Genomic DNA, 19,698 nt, shown 5'->3' on the forward strand with positions numbered 1-19,698 from the left:
TTGAAAATCAGGAGCTATACTCTAGTCTCAACATTAATGAACAGAACAGCCTGCTAGAGCTTCTGACAGGTTATTGCTAGGTGGACCAACAAAGTAGTACTTTCCTCTTCTAGCTATGTCAAAAAAGGCATCACCTGAAATACATGGATTCCATGTCCCATTCCAAGAACACCAGAATCTCTGCCAGTAGGGACAACATTTCTCGGGGGTTGAAAGTCTTCTCAGATGATACAAGGTGAGCCAGGCCTGTGAATCACTAGTTTACATGGTCTCAGCACTCAACATACTTAAATGTGCTTCCTCTATACTAAAAAAACACGTTCATGCACTTTTTTGGGGGGAGGGGGAAACAGTTAGGGCAGTAACCGGTATTGAATTTCGCTCTTGCTGGGTAGGCACTATACAGTTTAAGCCATGACCACCCAGCTCTTGTCACTCTGGTTATTTATTATTTGGGGAGGAGGGGGTGTCATGGGGCTTGAACTTGGCCTGGGCGCTGTCCCTGAGCTCTTCAGCTCAAGGCTACCGTCCCACCACCCTACCCTTGAGCTAAGCCCTGCTTCCCGTTTTCCAGAGGTTAATTGCAGATAAAAGTCTCAGGTCCTTTTGTGCCCAGGCTGGCATTGAACCTTGACCCTCAGATCTCAGCCTCCCTCAGTAGCTAGGATTATAGACATGAGCCACTGTGTCCGGCCACTCTAGTTATTTTTGAGTTAGGTCTCAGGTTTTGCCTGAGTTGGTCTGGACTACTATCTTCCTATTTAAGCATCCCATCATACCTGGGGCACACACCACCACACCCTGCTACTGGTTGAGATGGGGTCTAGAGAACTTCCTGTCTGTGCCAGCCCCAAACTATACTCTTTTTGCCTCTCAAACAGCTTTGATTACAGACATGAACCACTAGTTACAATTAATCTGTATACATTAGAACTTTACACACTAATATAAAATGGTAAGCATCTCTGTATTATACCCTTCCTCATGTCACAATAGGTTCCATTTTAAGAACAAAGTTTGGGACATAACTCAGGAATAGAGTGCTTATATGTTCCTTTCAATGTCCAGGCAACAAAATAACAAAAAGAAAAACTAATCTGTAGTCTAAGATAAACAAAGAGAATGACTTCTCAGTTACAAAGTGCTCAGTGGCAAAGCGCTTGCCTAGCAAGTGCAACATCCTGGGTTCAATCCCCAGTACCAAAAAAGAAAAAGAAAAAAAAAAAAAAAAGAAAAAAATTATCAGCTTATAAAGTGTTTGTTAACATATAATCCTCCCTCAAAATATCACCAAAAAGCAAGTTAAGTTCTCACCAATTGACTGAAGACTGCATCACCACCATCATCCAATACATCATACTCTTCTGTCACACTGGGAACAGTTCTCTGCCTCTGAGACTCGGGTTTGAAAGTGTTCTCTTGAGCTGAGTACCATTCTGTAAGCGTGGTTTGCTGTTTCTCTTCTAAATTGATTGCCAAAGGAAAAAATTGATGAGCTTTTTCCTTCATAAACTGTATTCCTTTGTTTAAAAAATGTAACTGATAGATTCATTTAAATATGATGTAAAAGTTGGCCTTACTCTGTACTTTTATAAACTAGGTTTAGAGGGCTGGGAGTATGGTTCAAATAGTAGAGTGCTAGAGGGCTGGGAGTATGGTTCAAATAGTAGAGTGCTTGCCTAAGAAACACAAGGTCCTGAGTTCAAACTTCAGTGTTGTCAAATTAAAAAAAATACACACATATGTGTGTGTGTGTGTGTACACAAACATACTCAGAGTATTTTAATAAGTTTGTTATAATGAAACTGCCCAGAATATATATATATTTATTGTTAACTGGTTTACATCTAAGTAAGCCCAGAATTGAGTATTTTTCTCCATATTCAATACCACATTTAAATGACTTATATTCATGTAGTTTTTTCAGAAAACTATTCACGAGACTTCTGTCACCATGTGAGTTGCTCGATACACATTGTAAATATTTCAAAAGTTTCAAGATCTATCAAATTCACAATTTCCAAACAGCCAATTCTGCACTTCCCAGTAAAATGAGTATTCTTATCTTATTTCCAAGGGGAGAATCAAAAGGAGCTATGCCAGCTGCCCAAGGTGATAAAACAGAGGAATCAAAGCCTGAAGTCAAGCCAAAAAGAAAAGGTCTATAGTATAGTCATTATAACTTGTTTTAACAGGTAAATAACGTTAAACTCAATTGCCAATGCAATCCCATCACAATATCAAGAGTTGAAAAAATGTGGCATTTTTATGAAAGGTAAGTCCATTATTTTTTTTTTTTTGGTTGGTTGTGGGACTTAAACTCTGGGCCTGGGAGCTGTCCCTGAGCTCTTCAGCTCAAGGCTATCACCCTACCCCTTGAGCCACAGTGCCACTTCCCATTTTCTGGTAGTTAGTTAATTGGAATTAAGAGTCTTGTGGACTTCAGTGCCTGGGCTGGCTTTGAACTGTGATCCTTAGATCTCAGTGTCCTGAGTAGCTAGGATGCCAGGGGTGAGTCACCAGCACGAGGCTTTTTTTTTAAAGCTCAGAATCTAGTGCTTGCTAGGCAGTAGACAAAGTCACACCACCATTCCCTTTTCCTTTCATTATTTTTCCAATAACATCTTGAGCATAGCCCAGGACAGCCTAGAATGTGATCTTCCCCCATGACGTGTCCCATAGAGCTGACATAGCTCCCGAGGCCACCCTTAACCCCCTCTTCCCACTTCCCATGCCACCTATGAGCGGGATTTCCTTAAAGCAGAGACTGGATTCAGACACTCCATCTCCTCAATTCTGGGATCCACTTTCAATCTCTCCACAGAGATGACAACTTCTGGACACAAACCAGTGTCCAAAGAAGCATAGGGGACACAGTTTAACACAGCTTTATACAATTATACGCAAGAGAAAAACACTTTCAAGTGTCCTTGTATGTGCCTGTAATATAAAATTTAAGTATTCTGGACCCAGGAACATAGCTTAGTTGTAAAATAATTACCCAGCATGCATGAAGGCCTAGGTTCAATTCCTCAGTACCACATACTCACAAAAAGGCCAGAAGTGGTGCTGTGGCTCAAGTGGTAGAGCATTAGCCTTGAGTACAAAGTGTCCAAGGACAATGCTCAAGCCCTAAGCTCTCCCCCACCAAAAAAAAAAAAAAAAAAAGCCTTAAGAATTCTAAAAAGTCATATTTGGTAGTAATTTCTTTTATATTTTTTGATAAAACGCTTACCTCGCTGTTTTTCTTTTTTGTACTTTAACATTTCTTTGTTGGTATATCCAGTAGTTCTTAAAATATCTTCTAGAAACATTTCTTTTACCTCAAATGGTCTGCCCTGTACTAAACAAATTTAAAACACATTCAATTTGCATTTTACATATAACCCACAAAATATTATTATTCCAAGTTTAATGAACATCCAAAAGCAATTCGAAAGTTCAAGTGACTCTCATGATATGGTCCTTCATCAAGAGTTCATTTCTAGACACCTATTTCTAGGAGACAACTATGTTTTTATTACAACTGTCTACATGCTTTATCCCGTGTTTATCATTTACTTATGCTGTGTCTGTCATCACATAAGGCAAAAGGATCATAAAAGCCAAGCAAAATGTTCTACAAACCCCATTTCTGAGGAACATTAACATGAGAGACAGACAAAAGCCCAATATTATACAAAATAAGTGCAGAAACAGAACTGTAAAAAAGGCCTTATAAAAGAATCTTCTGAGGCTGGGTACTGGTGGCTCACGCCTGTAATCCTAGCAACACAGGAGGCTGAGATCTGAAGACCAGGGTTCAAAGCCAAGCCAGGCACCAGTCCATGAGACTCTTATCTCCTATTAACCACCAGAAAACAGGAAGTGCACTGTGGCTCAAGTGGTAGAGTGAGAGCCTTGGGCTGAAGAGCTCAGGGACAGCACCTAGGCCCAGAGTCCAGGCCCCATGATTGAGAGAGAAATGCAAAACATCATGACAGTATATATCCTCAAGGAGAAGCTGAGGAGCAAACTAAATAACTGGTTCTACAAAAAAGCAGCACATACATAGAAGAAAACCCAGCCTATGCAAAGACCCTACAGTAGGAAGAAGTATGTGTCCGAAGGGCTAAAAGGCTAGCTCACCCATTTGGAAAAAAGTAGAAAGAGAAAGCAGAGAAGAAATCAAGAGTTCAAGAAGAATCCAGAACAAAGGTTGAACAAATACAGCAGTGGTACTTACCATATAACTTTTATGAAGGGGTAGGGGAAAAAAACTAGGAGAGTGAGGGGTGATACTGTCCAAAAAAAAAGGTACTCTTTATCTGACCTATATAACTCTGTGCATCACTTTTATAATAACAATTTTAAAAGTCAAAGAAAAGGAATCCAGAAAATTAGGTATTATGAAAAGTTTAGCTCATTATCCAAGACAACAGGACATTCAGGATTTAAAGTTCTCAACATCATCAGAATTCTACTTTGGAAAAGATCACGCAGATTGTCATGTAGGGATCTAAAGGTCGGCAGAATGGAATCCAATGAGGTAGGAACTCGTGATAATCAGGGATGGAAGCCAGATACTTAAATGAGCCTAGAAATAGTGAAGACCAAATAGGTTTTTGAAAAAAAGAGGTGAAATACACAGAACTGCACTGGGTATGGAAGAATGCTGAAGCAACTGTCAGCTGCAATACATGGCAGTCTGGCTTGCAAATCCCCAAGGAGGCTACTATGAGGTAACCACAAAAGCTAGTAAGAGACCACCCGTTGGCTAGTGGGAGCTGGGGTTTTGTTTTATGCATCTCAAATATGAGGAATCAAAACAAACTTTCAATTGCCATACTTTTTTTTTTTTTTTTGGCCAGTCCTGGGGCTTCAACTCAGGGCCTGAGCACTGTCAGTGGATTTTCTCAAGGCTAGAGCTCTACCACTTGAGCCACAGCACTACTTCTGGCTTTTTTCTATGTATGTGGTACTGAGGAATGGAACCAGGTCTTCAAGCATGCTAGGCAAGCACCAATAGGTTACTGGCATAGACTTTTAAGGTACCAATTGTCATTGCTGAAGCAACTATTATGAAGAGAATGTACAGGTTTGACCCTTATGTGACTAGGTCAATAGCAGTAGAATTAACTAACACAAACAACTCAGGGAGGAACTGGGTATTGAATCTGTAGTGCATCTCCAGGTATTTAAGCATCTGTAAGATACCTAAATCCAAAGTTCTACAGAATTATTTTCAGTACACCAAAGGAAGACGCCAAAGGCATGAAGACGTCTCTAGGCAAACTGATCACAGTTCTAGGAGCAAAGGAAGTGCAACACAGAGCAGGGAAAATAGAGGGGGAAAACCAAAAAGGGAGAAGGAATAGAGAAAGAAAAGGAAATGGAGAACCCCGGACAATACCAATTTAAACACTACAGAAGAGAGAAGGGAGAAGGGTGCGGTGACCGCACAGTGCAAAGTAAGATGTGGAAGCTACAATGCCAAATTAACAGTGGCTTGGGCATTTCACCAAAGGGGCTTATAAAATAACACTGAACCCTGAAGTAAGAATTTTGCAGAAATCAAAACATGAAGCATAGCAAACCGGTCTGAGTCAAAGCAACTCGCAGAAGATTGTACAAGTAGTAAATATCCCAGATATAGCTCACAAAATGGAAAGCATTTCAGTCTTCTGAAAAAGGAAAATGGTCAAAGCTACACAAATTTCACTTTCAGGACTCTACTTCCAGATGTAAGAGCATATAAGGATATACATACAAGATACAAGATATTCTTTTTAATCATCATTTATAAAACCAATCTGAGGGTCTTCAAAACAAAAGGACACATTAAATCTTGGTATATTCATAGTGTGTAATACTCGGGCAACAGCTAAAATAAGGAACTAGATCCATAGTTACTGAACTAATAAACTGTTTATAGTTTACTGTCATGTAAGTAAAGCAAACAATAGGTATATGCTCATGGCTATGCTTCTGTGCATGTGTGTGTGCTGGTCCTAGGGCTAGAACTCAGGGCCTGGGTGATGTCGCTGAGCATTTTCACTCAAGACTAGCACTCTACTACTTGAGCTACAGCTCCACTTCTAGTTTTTGTAGTGGATAATTGGAGATAGGAAACTCACAGACTTTCCTGCCTGGGCTGGCTTTAAACCGTGATCCACAGATCCTATGTAGCTGGGATTGTAGGCATAAGCCACCAGCCACTGGCAATGCTCAGCTTTATACAGCATTTTTTGTAAATACGTATAAATATATTCGTATATGTTTACATGACATGGTCAACAAAGAAAGTCTACCATTCTTTTGCAGTCATAGCATCAGGAAAGCAGGGCATAGAACAGAAAGAAGATAAACATGGCTATGAAGTCTTCCTCTATAAATTGTTATTATTTCATTAAAATACATACAACTTATATAATTTTTAACAAATTCATGATTTTTTAGGCATTAGAGACAAAATCCAGTTTTATTAAAGGAACAGAGCAAACATTGAAAGTCAGAGTACTCAGAAGTAAATGAAAGCAAACATGGAAATATGCTCTGCTTTTCAAAAGAACCTAACATTAAAGGGAAGAAGTTGGAGGACAGAATCTAAAAGGAAACACCAGATTAAAATAAAATGTATTTCTTTTTAAGATTAGAGAACTGAATTTACCACAATACCAAAGAGCTCTAGTGGGAAAAGGAGGGGTGGAATGCAGAGAGAACAAACTGTAATCCTTATCTCATAGGACCAAAAATTGATGCTAGTTCACACACTCCCCAACTTCTGCTGAAAAAAATGTAAGACATCCCCAAAGTCTACCTCACAAAAATGAAAGACATCTGATCATTATACTTACTATAGATCACTGGACAACTTCCAAAATATCTTATAAAGAGATTTACATCCAAGGCAGCACTAGAAAGAATCAGTTTCAAAGTCGGGTGCTTTTGCAACAAATCTCTTAACTTCGTAAGTAAGAAATCGCTAAATCGATCCCGTTCATGCACTTCATCCTGAATCAAACAAACAAAACCATGCAACAAAGTTACAAATGACAAATCTTTAAACGAATGGTACACTGGATTATACGAGTTCAAATTAAACATGGACAAGGTTAATCAGTGTTAGGCAAGAGTCTGTATGATAAACAATTCAAGATCACCATTAACAACTAACTCTACAAAACAAAGTTCTATCTTTTCTATAGCATGTAAAACCACATAAGCTAGAACAGTGGAGCTTAACAAACTCCAAACTAAACCAAGCTAATTTAAATATGCTGTCAAGTGAGCACTAGAGTGCACACCTGCAATCCCAGCTAGCTGGGAGGCTGCAGCAGTTAGCTCACAAGTTTGAGAGCAGGCCAGGAAACCTATCAGGAGCTCATCGTAAATACAGGTTTCTATTAGCATCAGGAGCCAAGGGCTTAAGTTTCCAACAGGTGCTTATTACGAGCTTATACAACCTAATCTTATTCACCAACATTCATAAACTTATTTAATCAACAGTTAACTTAGCAGATTTACCATATAAAGGAAACCCATTTTAAAGGACTGAAGAACTTTAGAGATGGAAAAAATAGAACCTTCTCTATATAAAATAGATCACCCGGCCCCTCCCTCATGTCTTATTTTTCCCCACAAAACTTGAAGAATACCTTTATTTAATACAAAATATTTCTTTCTAGTAATTACAGACAAAAGAAAATAAGTTGATTAGAATAGGATGTCCAAAGCAATGAATTCTCATTTTGTCTCTATTCTAAAATGCAATTGCGGATTAACTGTTGAATCATCAGAGCGGCCTCTGGCAAATCTGGGAGCATCCTTACCACAATCACATGGGTCACAGTGGACAAGGTGCTATCCCCTGCCATCAGCGTGCGAAGCAGCACCCCATTTGTGCAAAACGTCAGCAGGGTCTTCGGAGAAACCCTTTGTAAGACAGCAAACACAGTGCACAATTTACAAATCTTTTATGAGATTAAAAATAATTGCTCTAAGTGCTGGCCTTATAGTAGTTTAATAAATATTAATAATAGTATGATGGCTTATTAGGAAAGTTATAAGAAGCATGCATTTTATACACGTAACTTCGGAAATCTGTTACTGATAATCGTTTCATGAGCTAAGTAATATGTTAAAAAAAAAACTCAACGGTTGGAAAACAATCTTATGTACTTCTTACTTGGGAAAAAAATGCATCACAAATTAAATCAACTTCCAAAATCACTAATGAAGACAAAGAAATAGCACTATTTGTTGAGAGGTGCCAAGTGTCCTGCTGGAGGCTGAGCACCCTAACCAGAGGCTTCAAATCCAAAGTATTCTGGAAGTGCTGGGTGTCAGTGCGTATCTGATTTCAGATGCTCAACTGGTAAAATTGACACAAGTACCCAATTTCTGAACACATCTAAAATCTGATGCACTTTTTGCCTCAAGTGTTCCTCTAAACGGACAATACTCAACCTGTACCAGTGATGTGAAAATTCAGCCACAAACATCTGAGTTCTTACTGTACACATTAGCAACAATCCCATGTTCTAGATGCTGGCGTAGCTTCATTTTACAGGGAAACTGAGGCTAAGCAAGATGAAATAACTTGTATACATGATCAAACTATGAAGTGCAGTTTGCACATCTGTTTCAAACCATTTATTCAAAACCTAGTTCTAGACATGATACCAATATCCTGATGCAAAAGGGTCCCTTAAATTTCAACTAACATATACTGGGCACTGCTGTAATCCTAGGTACTCAGGGAGCTGAGCTCTAAGGATCACAGTTTGAAGTAAGTAGGTCCATGAGACTCTTATCACCAATTAAGCACCAAGAAAAATGCAGAAGTGGAGTGATAGCTCAAGACCACTTTGAGTTCACCTTGAGCCCAGGGCTAGGACTGGCACCTATCACCAATTTTTGTTTTCTTCTTTTGGTAGTGGGGCTTGAACTCAGGGCTTGGGCGCTGTTCCTAAGCTCTTCAGCTCAAGGGTAGCACCCTATCACTTGAACGACAGCACCATTTCTGGCTTTTTATGTGTATGTGGTATCAGGGAATTGAACCCAGGGCTTCATGTATGCTAGCAAAGCATTCTACCACTAGGCCAAACTCCTGGCCCCTCTTTTTTTCTTTTTCAACTAACACATTCATAGTTTTTCATGACATATATGAACTTAGTCTTTTCTAAGAATTAGAAGAAGGACTATGTTTACCTGCTTTCTAATCGGATCTGATAACCAATTGTTTGACCAATTCTTTCCCTTCTCTCAGCAGCAACTCTTTCAGCCACAGCAATTGCTGCTAATCGTCTTGGCTGGGTACAAAATATCCGGCAAGGGATACCATTTTTAAAGCAATCATCTAAGAGGAACTGAGGAATCTGAAATGAAAATTTTAAATTATGAAATGCCATGTCTTTTTCATTGCCATGGAAGTCCAATGAATCAACTGAAAAACTGTTGGAACCAAAAAAGTTCTCAAATAAAAACTGAAGAAATCTGTGGCCAGCATATATACCTTGCAGGAATTTTTCTAAAAAATACAGACAAGGAAAATAAAATAGGCCAGAAACTCAGATCTTTAAAAGACAAATAAAGAACATCAAATAAGGAATAGATTAAGGTAAAATAAAAGTTTATTTTTCTTTTTCTCAGTTAACCTAAGTTTGCTCAGCATAGTGATTGTATGTGATTACATATGATTAAATGTGTACCCACATATACCTGTACGTTAAGCAACAATGAATGACGACAGTGGTCATGCAGGGAGAGGAGGGAGGGATTGTGAAATGTTATTTAAGGCACTCTCACCACTTGTGGAGTGGTAGTGATAACTAACGTGCTGTAAACCCCGTATCTACTGGAAGAAGCAAAAGACAATGAAGACTATTATTTCACACACTGTAAGCTACATAAAGTATGAAGGGACAACCTGGAGCAGGCACAGATGATGAGCTTAAAGATACATGAGTAGAAATTCCAGAAACAGAGCCAAGAATAATCAAAATGTGGTCACAAACAGCGTATTAAATTTGGGGGTAAAGGATCGAGTTTTAAGGTATGTATTTCAACAAATAAATACTGACAGAGAAAAAAAGATTTCTACTTGACATCAATACAATGAAATCTCTGAGAAATGTTTTAAATACAAGTATCAGAATAAAATATGTATAGGAAAACAGTACTTTTAAGTAGGAAATGGACTCCTTCATATGGCCTAATAACTTTAAAAAAATTCTGACTAAATAAAAATGTTAAACTACTAAACAAAATACCATAAGTTAAAAGAAAAAGATTAGAAATTATTTTTAAATATTTATTAGACAATAAATATACATGCACAAAATAGTCTAAAAAATAAATTCAAAATGACTGAAACAAGCCGGGGGTGGTGGCTCACGCCTGTAATCCCAGCTACACAGGAGGCTGAGATCTAAGGACTGCAGTTCAAAGCCAGCCCAGGCTTTGAGACTGAGAAAGTCCCTGAGATTCTTATCTCTAATTAACCATCAGAAAACTGAAAGTGGCCCTGTGGAACAAGGGGTAGAGTTGTAGCCTTGAGCTGAAGAACTCAGGGACAATGCCCAGGCCCAGAGTTCAAGCCCCACAACTAATCAAAAAAATGATTGAAACAGAAGAAAAATGAGATATAAAGAAACTTATACAACAGGCATAGTAGCACACACCTGTAAACCAGCATTCAGGGGGCTCACACATGAAGATTGAACTAGCCAGAACTACATAGATTAACCAACCTGGACTAGACCTTGCTTCAAAAAGAGAAGGGAAAAAAAACCAAACAAACAAGAGAAGAAACTCATGGAATAAACAGATAAGCAAATAAAAAGATACAAGTACCTAAGAATCAAAGATACGAAAATTTTATCAAGTACGTATGTATACATATGTATCATTCTTTAATAAAACAAAGGGACAGGTTATAACTGTGTGTGTGTGTGTGTGTGTGTGTGTGTGTGTGTGTGTGTGTTTACCTCCTCTGAACTACAGTGTCTTCATCTTTTTCTTTCTTGCCAGTCCTGGAGCTTGAACTCAAGCCCTGAGTCCTTGGGCTTTCTCAAGGCTAGAGTGCTACTACTTGAGCCACAGTACCACTTCAGGTCTTTTCTGTGTATGTTGTACCAAGGAACTCGGCCTTGGTGCATCCTAGGTAAGCACTCTATTGCTAGGCCAAACTTTAGGACCAGTCTCTTCATCTTTGAAACACAAGAAGTTCTTAGCTTGTAAAGGTTCCTATGACTACAACACCAATCTTGCTCAAGCTTTAGAAACACAGGAAAATTTAACACAGTTCTAATATATTAAATAAATTTATAGAATTACTCTAGCAAATAAAACTTTATAATATTCTTTATGTGACATCTGTACATGTAGAAATTTATCCTACCAAAACTCTTAGAAATAAGCAAATAAATGTTAGGAAACAATAAGAGTAAGACTCCTGCTCTGCCAGGACAAGTAATATCTGGATACTTCAGTTCTTATTCTTTATCTGTAAAAGGAGATAAGAAAAATCTACTTGTTGTGACATTATGAAGAAGCTGGAATAATATAGCCCTTGTAAAACTTAACACATAGTAAAACAGTTGCTTCTTATCATTATGAAAGTGTTCAGGAATACACAGTTATTTTTTGAGGTAAACCTTTAAGTATTGACACAGAAAAATATCTTAATTTCTGTTAAATTTTTAAAAAGGCAGGCTGGGAGTTTGGCCTAGTCATAGAGTGCTTGCTGGCATATATGAAGACCCAGGTTCGATTCCTTGGTACCACATACATTAAAAAAAAAAACAAAAAACGGAAGTAGTGCTGTGGTAGAGTGCCAGCCTTGAGAAAGCTCAAGAACAGTGTTCAGACCCTGAGCTCAAGGCCAGGACAAAAAAAAAAAATGCAGATGTTATTATCTATGACTATTACCAGATATACATTCGTGTGCCTGTGTTCTCTTGCTGAGAACAAAACAACACACACACTTTTATCCTTCGATAACAAAACCACTGCAGTTTCCTAACAACAAGGCAGAAAGAGAATTAGAAGAATTATAACTATCTTTCCCTTCCTATATAATATGCTCCATGATGTGCTTTAGATAATGAAATTCACATACTTAGTTCCTTAATATTAAATGCAAAATGATAGTTTTTAAATTTCATATTATTAGAATTAGTTTAACTATCAGTATTTGAGTAAATCTTGCCATCAGGTGTTCAATATGACATTATTACACATTACTACATTATATTATTAGCATAAATCCCAGTTCCTCCTTTGACAACAAATGACACCCAAACAGCACTTGCCCTGTCTCATTAAAGCACAAATGTACCAGTTAAAAACAAGTAATTTTAAAACATTTCCTTTCTACAGATTCTCCAAATGTACTTCCAATGATAATTTATTTCTGAAATAACCATTAGAATAACTAGAGATTTCTACTTGAAAGTATGTGTAGCTCTGATATAAAACTACAATATGGGACAAATTTTCTTCTGGAAACAACCAAGAACAAACCTGTGTGGTCTTTCCTGACCCTGTTTCTCCTACAATCAAAACAACTTTATTTTCCTTAATTATATTCACAATCTCTTCTTGTTTCTCAAACACTGGCAGAGACTGCCTGAATGCATCAAATTCCGATTCTCCTCTTTTCACTGGAACTTGAGGTATACCATTGTTGAGTCGCCCACTTGTCTTGCTCATTTCTCGGTTTTCTTTGAAAGTAAATAAAAAAAGAAAGTTTTCATGATCCACCGTGAGAAAAAAGTGCTGAGAACAAAGCTAAGTACCTTTTATGTAATCCAGTCTACAGTTAGCAGGGTACCTCTCCTACCCAGCTGTGTATCATATAGCATGGGCTTACACAAACCACTAGGACTGATTACAAAGCAAACACTTCAAAAGTATTCCTATGTATAGCGAGAAGTTAACAATTTGATAACCATTAAAAAGGAAAGTTTTGACAATCTAAATCACTCTGAGGTTTGCTCTAAGTTTCTCTCACTGTCACAGAAAATTAAAACTTTGAAATAGCAAATAACATTCATTGTACTCATAAGACCTGTTACATACAACGTAACATTGAAAAAGTAAACTATTTAAGTTTAAGGCTATATATGTATGATTAAATGATTAAACAGAATAATATGTGTAACTACAAGGTTGTAATGCTTAACAAATTTCCTAATTGAGCACTGTAGCCGAAGACCACATTTAACTAAGAAGGCAGGAAAGAGTTTTTTTTTACTTTGGGTTTTTTTAAATTCTCCATACAGATCAAAATACTTTTCTATGCTTTTATATAAAACAAGCTCTTCAGGGCAGGGGATGTAGCTCGATAGCAAAGCATTGGCCTTACATAAGCCAGACCTTGAGTTCAATCCTCAGCACTATCAAACAAATACAAATTTAAAAAGTAAAAATAAAAACCAGACAAAACAAGTTCTTTACCTTGGGCCATGTATTTGCTACATGACGCCAACACTCCAGCAGTGAGCATCACAAGAATTTATGAGTAACACGGCAATAAAATAACTTTCTCCCCTCAGAAGCTATTCTTCCAAATAACAACTTCTTTTTAAAACTCTAAATTTGAGAAATTTAATGTACAAACAATTGTGTCCCATCCCTTAGCAGAAGCTAACTCTCCCAATCAAACTCTTGGTCATTACTGGGTCACAGCACCGTAATTCAGGATCAATTCCAGCTCTGAAGTTCACTGGCTGATTGAGTGACCTTATGTTATTTAATTCCTTTGAGTTACAGTTTCTTCATCTTTGAAATACAGCAAGTTCTTACTTTGCAAAGGTTGCTGTGAGGCCTTATTAAGACTCCGTGACATGCTACAACACTGCATTTTGCTTCACACTTTTGATCACCTTTAGTTATTTCTAACAAACTATGAAAACTTATTTTCACTACTAATTTTTAACATCCAAAATGGAAAACAGTCATCAAGTACTAAGTAAGGTAAACAAGAAGCTCCCAGAGCATACATACCAGCTTCAACTGCAAACACATTTCCTCTTTCTGTTTTAGGCAGAAGTTCGGTACGTTCTTTATTGGTGACAGGAAATCTCTGAATTAGGCTCCGAACAGCATGCTTTGTGTTGTGAGTCAAATTACATGTCATCACTGCATGAGCTGTTTCTGATCCATCTTTCTTCTTCACAGTTAGGTATCTATTTGCTCCCTTTCTAAATATTAATAAAAATCATTTATTTACTATAATCAACTTGTTCACATATGATATATACCTACTGAGAAATTATGTCCCAAGCAAAGCAATGAAAAAAAAAGTCAAAATGGTTTGGGAAGTCCCAAAGAGCTCAGTAGATAGATCTGGAGTTCAAGTGGCCACAAGATTATTTTCCATTGAAATGAAGTGTTAAGTGCTTGTTTAGCAAACTTTATGGTAGATGAAACATCATCTCAATAATACAACAAACAAAATAATGTGTCAAAATAAATGTTTCTTAACATAGATTACCTAACATTGTGGCTAAATACAAAATAATTTGACAGGTGCTGGTGGCTCATCCTAGCAACTCAGAAGGCCAAAGACTGAGGTTCAAAGCCTGCCTGGGCAGGAAAGTCCATGAAACTCTTTTATCTCCAAAAAACCACCAGAAAAACTGCAAGTGGCACTGTGGTTCAAAATGGTACAGCACTAGCCTGAGTAAAAAGCTCAGCGACGGTGCCCAAGCCCAGAGGTCAAGTCCAGCAACTGACGGAAAAAAAAAAGTAAATTCAAAGTTACCTTTCTGCAAAAACAAAGCATTTGAAAGTCAATACTATTAATACTGTAATGTCAAGTAAATATTATATGAAGTTTATTTAAAATGAAAAGGAACTAAGAAATAGGTCTCAACCTGAAGATTGTAAGCATGTAACTGGGTAAGTAATCCTGTGACACTGTTTCCCTCAGTATCTCCTTCCTCCTACCTCTCCTCCAGTTCTTCAAGGTTAACTCATTCCCCTGAGTTGGGTGTGACTCAATGTTAGAGTGTTTACTTAGTGTGGATAAGGCCCTGGATTCAATTCTTAGAACTGTAAACATAAATACACAAACACACACAGAGTAGCACGTAACAGGCTGAGAAAGGCAAATGGCAAGTTTCAGACCACCCTAGACTACATGTTGAGATATTGCATTAAATTAAAGGCTTCCTCAGCTGCCTTTCTCACCCTGGTACCTTTTTACTTTCTCTCTCCTTTCTCAGATGTTTCTCCATTCTGGATCACCTTTCAAATGACCATGCTATTGAACAGAAATATGAGTAGACTGTTCAAACAGCTGTCATAAACAGTGTTGTTTAGAATTTAAAAGTTCACCATAGAAATGATGTAACTATATAGAAGTTGGTTTTCCAGTGCAGGCCCTAAACTTCTTATTAGCAATTCTGAAATCCAAAATGCTCTGAAAACTCTTGTTATTTTGTTTTTTTGGTGTTGATTGGAGGGCTTGAACTCAGGGCCTGATGCTGTCCCTGAGCTTTTTCACTCAAGGCTAGCATTCTACCACTTTGAGTTTTAGTGCCATTTCTTTACTTTTTCTTAATTGTAATGTATAGAGGTGTTACAGTTATACTCGCCAGATAGTAGGTGCATTACTTCTCACACAGATACCCCTTCTCATGTTTTTGTCCCCATTTTCCTTCCCCCTTCTCCCTCCCCACAGTGCCATTTCTGAATTTTTTTTTTTTTTGGTAACCTATTGGAGATAAGAGTCTCATCGACTTTCCTGCCTGGGATGGCTTAGAATCCTGATCCTCAGCTCTCAGCCACCTGAACAGCTAAGATTACAGGTGTGAGCTACCAACACTTGGCTTGGAAGTTAATTTTTTATAAGCAACTCCATCTGGCAACAAAGCCTGCTTAAACTGACATGGTTATTAAGTCTTTATGTGGTGTGAATATTTATACATTTTCCAATAAAATTATTAGTGGAACTAAAGGTGAAGCCTCTACCTTATTAGGACTACTGTGTAGCATACAACAAATGCACTCCTAATGCCCTTCTAAACTCTGAAAGATCTGATCTCAAAACACGTTTGGCCCAGGTGTTTTGAGGATCATGGTTTTTGTATTTTCCTTTTCAAGTATAGCATTTACCCATCTAGCAGGTTCCTTAGGTATCCAATCAGGAACCTAATTGCTCTTTTTTTTTTTTTGGGGGGGGGGGTCAGTTGTGGGGATTGAACTCTGGGCCTGGGTGCTATCCCTAAACTCTCCAGCTCAATGCTACACAACCTACCCCTTGAGCCATAGCACCACTTCTGGTTTTCTAGAGGTTAATTGGAGATATGAGTCTCAGGGTCTTTAGTGCCCAGGCTGGCTTTGAACCTCGATCCTCACATCTCAGCCTCCTGGGTAGCTAGAATTACAGCGTGAGCCACGGCACCCGGTTCTTAACTGCTCTTTTACAAGTTACCTTGAAGTTCCAAATGCACAAGTGTCTAAGCTAAAGTCTAGAGTCAGCCAGCACTAGGTAATCATATGTAAGCTATTCTTCTTTATCTTATAATGTACTCTTCAAAATCATGTTTTCATAAAAAAAAAATCAAAATTAATGTTCTCGACAACTTCACCTTTTCAACTACCTTTTCCTTACATCTTAAAATTTCCCCTTGAGGGGCCGGGAGTTTGGCCTAGTGGTTAAAGTGCTTGCCTAGCATGCATGAAGACCCGGGTTCGAATCCTCGGTACCTCATATAGAAAAAAGCCGGAAGTGGTGCTGAGGCTCAAGTGGTAGCGCTCTAGCCTTGAGAAAGTCCAAGGACAGTGCTCAGGCCCTAAGCTCAAGCCCAGGACTGGCAAAAAAAAAAAAAAAAAAAAAAAATTTCCCCTTGAAGGGCTTCAGAATATGCCTCCAAGATACGTCACTTTACCCACTAGGGTTATTTTGAACTAAAGGCAAATGTGAAAAAGCAGACAGAAGAAGAACTTTCTGTCCTTCCACTCTTGACCAAAACAGCAGGCTGACTCTTAATCACAGAGACAACTGCTAGATCAACCCCTAGGACATCAGAGAAGTCAGCAAGGGAAATCTTGTTAATACTTCCTTTATCCTCTAGCAGTCTGACCCAGCCATTACAAGCTTCAAGCCCTTTTCCTTGGTTGTCACCCTTCTACAGACTTTACTGGGCAAGAGTGGATGCTATGTAAGATCCAAGGTTAAATTCATCTTCACTGGGCTCCCTCTGGTTATATGCTATGCAATGTTCCTTTTAATAAATATATTTTTCCCTAGTTAATCTGTCTTATATCAATCTAAATTGCCTAAAAGAAACTGTACGGCATTCTCCTTCTGGAAGAGAACGAAGAAATAGCTGAACTTGGTTAAGAACTGAGTTTATCTACACACACTGTAACTTAAAAGGCAAAACTACACGGGGAACAACTAAATATAGTAAAGACACATGTATCCTTCTCTTGGAAAGTAAACTTCCTTTAAGGATGAGTGTGGTGGGGCACACCTATACTGCACCAAGAGGCTGGAGCAGACATCTCAAGCTCTAGCCCAGCATGTGCCATACAGGCAGACCCAGTCTCTAAAACGCAACAAGGAAAAATTATTTTCTAAATAAATAGATATAAGCTTACCCTTTACTCTTAGAGACCAAACCCAGAGACTGACTCAATCTATGAATAAAAGCTCTTTCAGTACTCGTCAAAGAAGACGGAAATTCCATTTCTACGAAGGAAAACAGAAAAGGAGTATTATCATTAGTGGGTAATTTTCTTGCAAGCAAGGCAAATGCAAATACAAAATACGAAACCCATACATACGCAATCCGATCATATTCCGTGTGAAAAGAAAATATTAATAACGACTACCGAGTGACTAACTAGCAGGATTCACAGTCATTTTTTAAACCCCATATTAAACCTAAAAAAAAAGGACTCTTGATTCGACCAAAGATGACTCTTCTCATTTGTCCTGGGCTCTGCAATTGGTCGAGTGACTGAGGAGAATATTTCACTACTCGAGCTTAGTCCTTGCTTCCGATGGGTATAACTCAAGCACGGTGAATTCTCAACATGAACCCTTCTGTCTCTGCTACCAAATTATACAAAATTCCAGGTCCCCCCCCCCCGCCCCGCGCCGCCCCGCGCCGCCCCGCGCCGCCCCGGCGGCCCTCGGTCCCCGCCCGGCCCGGACTCCGACCCGGGGTCCCGCCGCGAAGCCCACCTCGCTGGTCCCCGTATCGGAAGCGCTCCAGGGCGATGTTCACGGCGATCTTCACCTCCTCGTCGATCCGAATATCCTTGAGTCCCTTCGCCCGGCCGCCGCCTCCTCCGGGACCCCCCGAGGCCGGGCCGCCCGAACCCGGGGCCGGAGGCCGCGGGGAGACGCTGCTGGGCCTCGACATGGCCCTGAGGAGATGCTCGCCCCGCGCCGACGCCGCCAGGCCTGCGGTGGACGGACGGGGACCGAGAGCGGTCACCGGGACCAGCACGGACGGGGACGGCGGGGCGAAGGCCGGCTGCCGCTCGGCGTCACCAAACAGCCCTCGCTCGCCTCACCAGCCGCGGCGGACGGCGGGCAGCGCGCCACTCAAGTAGCCCCGGCGAGGCCCGGAGTGCGCGTGCGCGCGGGCGAGAGCCCCCCGGAGGTGGTGGGGCGGGGGGGGGGAGGACGTCGGCGCCGTCGTGACGTCATCGCGCTGCGCCCCGGGGCTTCGCGTCCCCGCTCGCGCTGGGATTTCTTCTCCTCAGCTGAGGCCGCTCCGTCTTCTCCCGCCCGCAGCCGGGTCGCTCAGGTGTCATTCTCATTCTTTCCCTCGTGTAACCCTTCACCCCCCCCCCCCGCCTTTCCTTCAAAAAACGGGGTGCCGCTTTGCGCCCCGCGTCGGTGTTCCGCGCGCCACGCTTCCCGCGCGGCTCTGCCCGGCGGCTCGGCCCACGGGAGGGAGCGGGAGGGAGCGCGACGCCCGTCCGTCTTCCTCCCCGTCTGGTCCCCACCCCGCCCTCCCCCCCCCCCCGGGCAACCTTCGAGGAACGCAGCCGGGACGGACGTGATTTTGAGTCCTTTCCCGACGTGGCCCTGCCAGGGTTCACCGCCCCTGCGTCTCACCGGGGCCCCCCCAGGTGAATGGAGTCCATGTCCCCGGGAGGGCTCCGAGAGGAGGGCGGTGCGGGGCCCCTTCGCTGGGGTGGCTAGCCGGGAAGCGAGTGGGAGCCCCCGCTGGAAGACCTGGGGGTCCCCTCCTAACATCTAACCCCAACCTCGCTCAAGTCCTGGAGATGTGGGCCTCCCCGAAGAGCAACCGGAGCGTGCGTGTGTGTGTGTGTGTGTGTGTGTGTGTGTGTGTGTGGAATATATGTACATATAGACAGTATATACATATATGAGGTAGACTGTCAGGCTAGTAATGTGTGAAGCCCCAAGCATGCACACAAATTAATAAAAAATGTTATTACCGTGAATCAAATTTTTATTTTAAAAAAAAATGGGAGCCCCCAGGGGTCAGGAGTTTGGCCTAGTGGTTAAAGTGCTTGCCTAGCGTGCACCAAGACTCAGGTTCGATTCCTTGGTACCACATACATAGAAAAAAAGCCGGAAGTGGTGCTGAGGCTCAAGTGGTAGAGCTCTAGCCTTGAGAAAGTCCAAGGACAGTGCTCAGGCCCTGAGCTCAAGCCCAGGACTGGAAAAAAAAAAAAAAAAAAAAAAACAAAGGGAGCCAGGTAGGGATGGACCAC

The 19,698-nt window shown here is 40.5% G+C and overlaps 1 protein-coding gene across 1 annotated transcript in view; it reads right to left on the bottom strand.

Annotated features, from left to right (window-relative positions):
- The window catches only part of Ythdc2 (YTH N6-methyladenosine RNA binding protein C2), a 45,127-nt gene extending 26,585 nt beyond the window's left edge, over positions 1–18,542 (bottom strand). The window contains exons 1-9 of the mRNA XM_090325542.1: positions 18,188–18,542; positions 17,599–17,689; positions 13,993–14,189; positions 12,508–12,707; positions 9,193–9,359; positions 7,812–7,914; positions 6,837–6,993; positions 3,236–3,343; positions 1,315–1,463 (exon numbers count right to left, since the gene is read on the bottom strand). Of these exons, the coding sequence (XP_090181668.1) occupies positions 1,315–1,463; positions 3,236–3,343; positions 6,837–6,993; positions 7,812–7,914; positions 9,193–9,359; positions 12,508–12,707; positions 13,993–14,189; positions 17,599–17,689; positions 18,188–18,368 (1,353 nt within the window). The 5' untranslated portion in view covers positions 18,369–18,542. The remainder of the gene's footprint in view (positions 1–1,314; positions 1,464–3,235; positions 3,344–6,836; positions 6,994–7,811; positions 7,915–9,192; positions 9,360–12,507; positions 12,708–13,992; positions 14,190–17,598; positions 17,690–18,187) is intronic.
- Between the last annotated feature and the right edge of the window lie 1,156 nt (positions 18,543–19,698).

The sequence above is a fragment of the Megascapheus bottae genome, chromosome 38, assembly GCF_031878675.1.
Source record: "Megascapheus bottae isolate mThoBot1 chromosome 38, mThoBot2.hap1, whole genome shotgun sequence".
Classification (NCBI taxonomy): domain Eukaryota; kingdom Metazoa; phylum Chordata; class Mammalia; order Rodentia; family Geomyidae; genus Megascapheus; species Megascapheus bottae.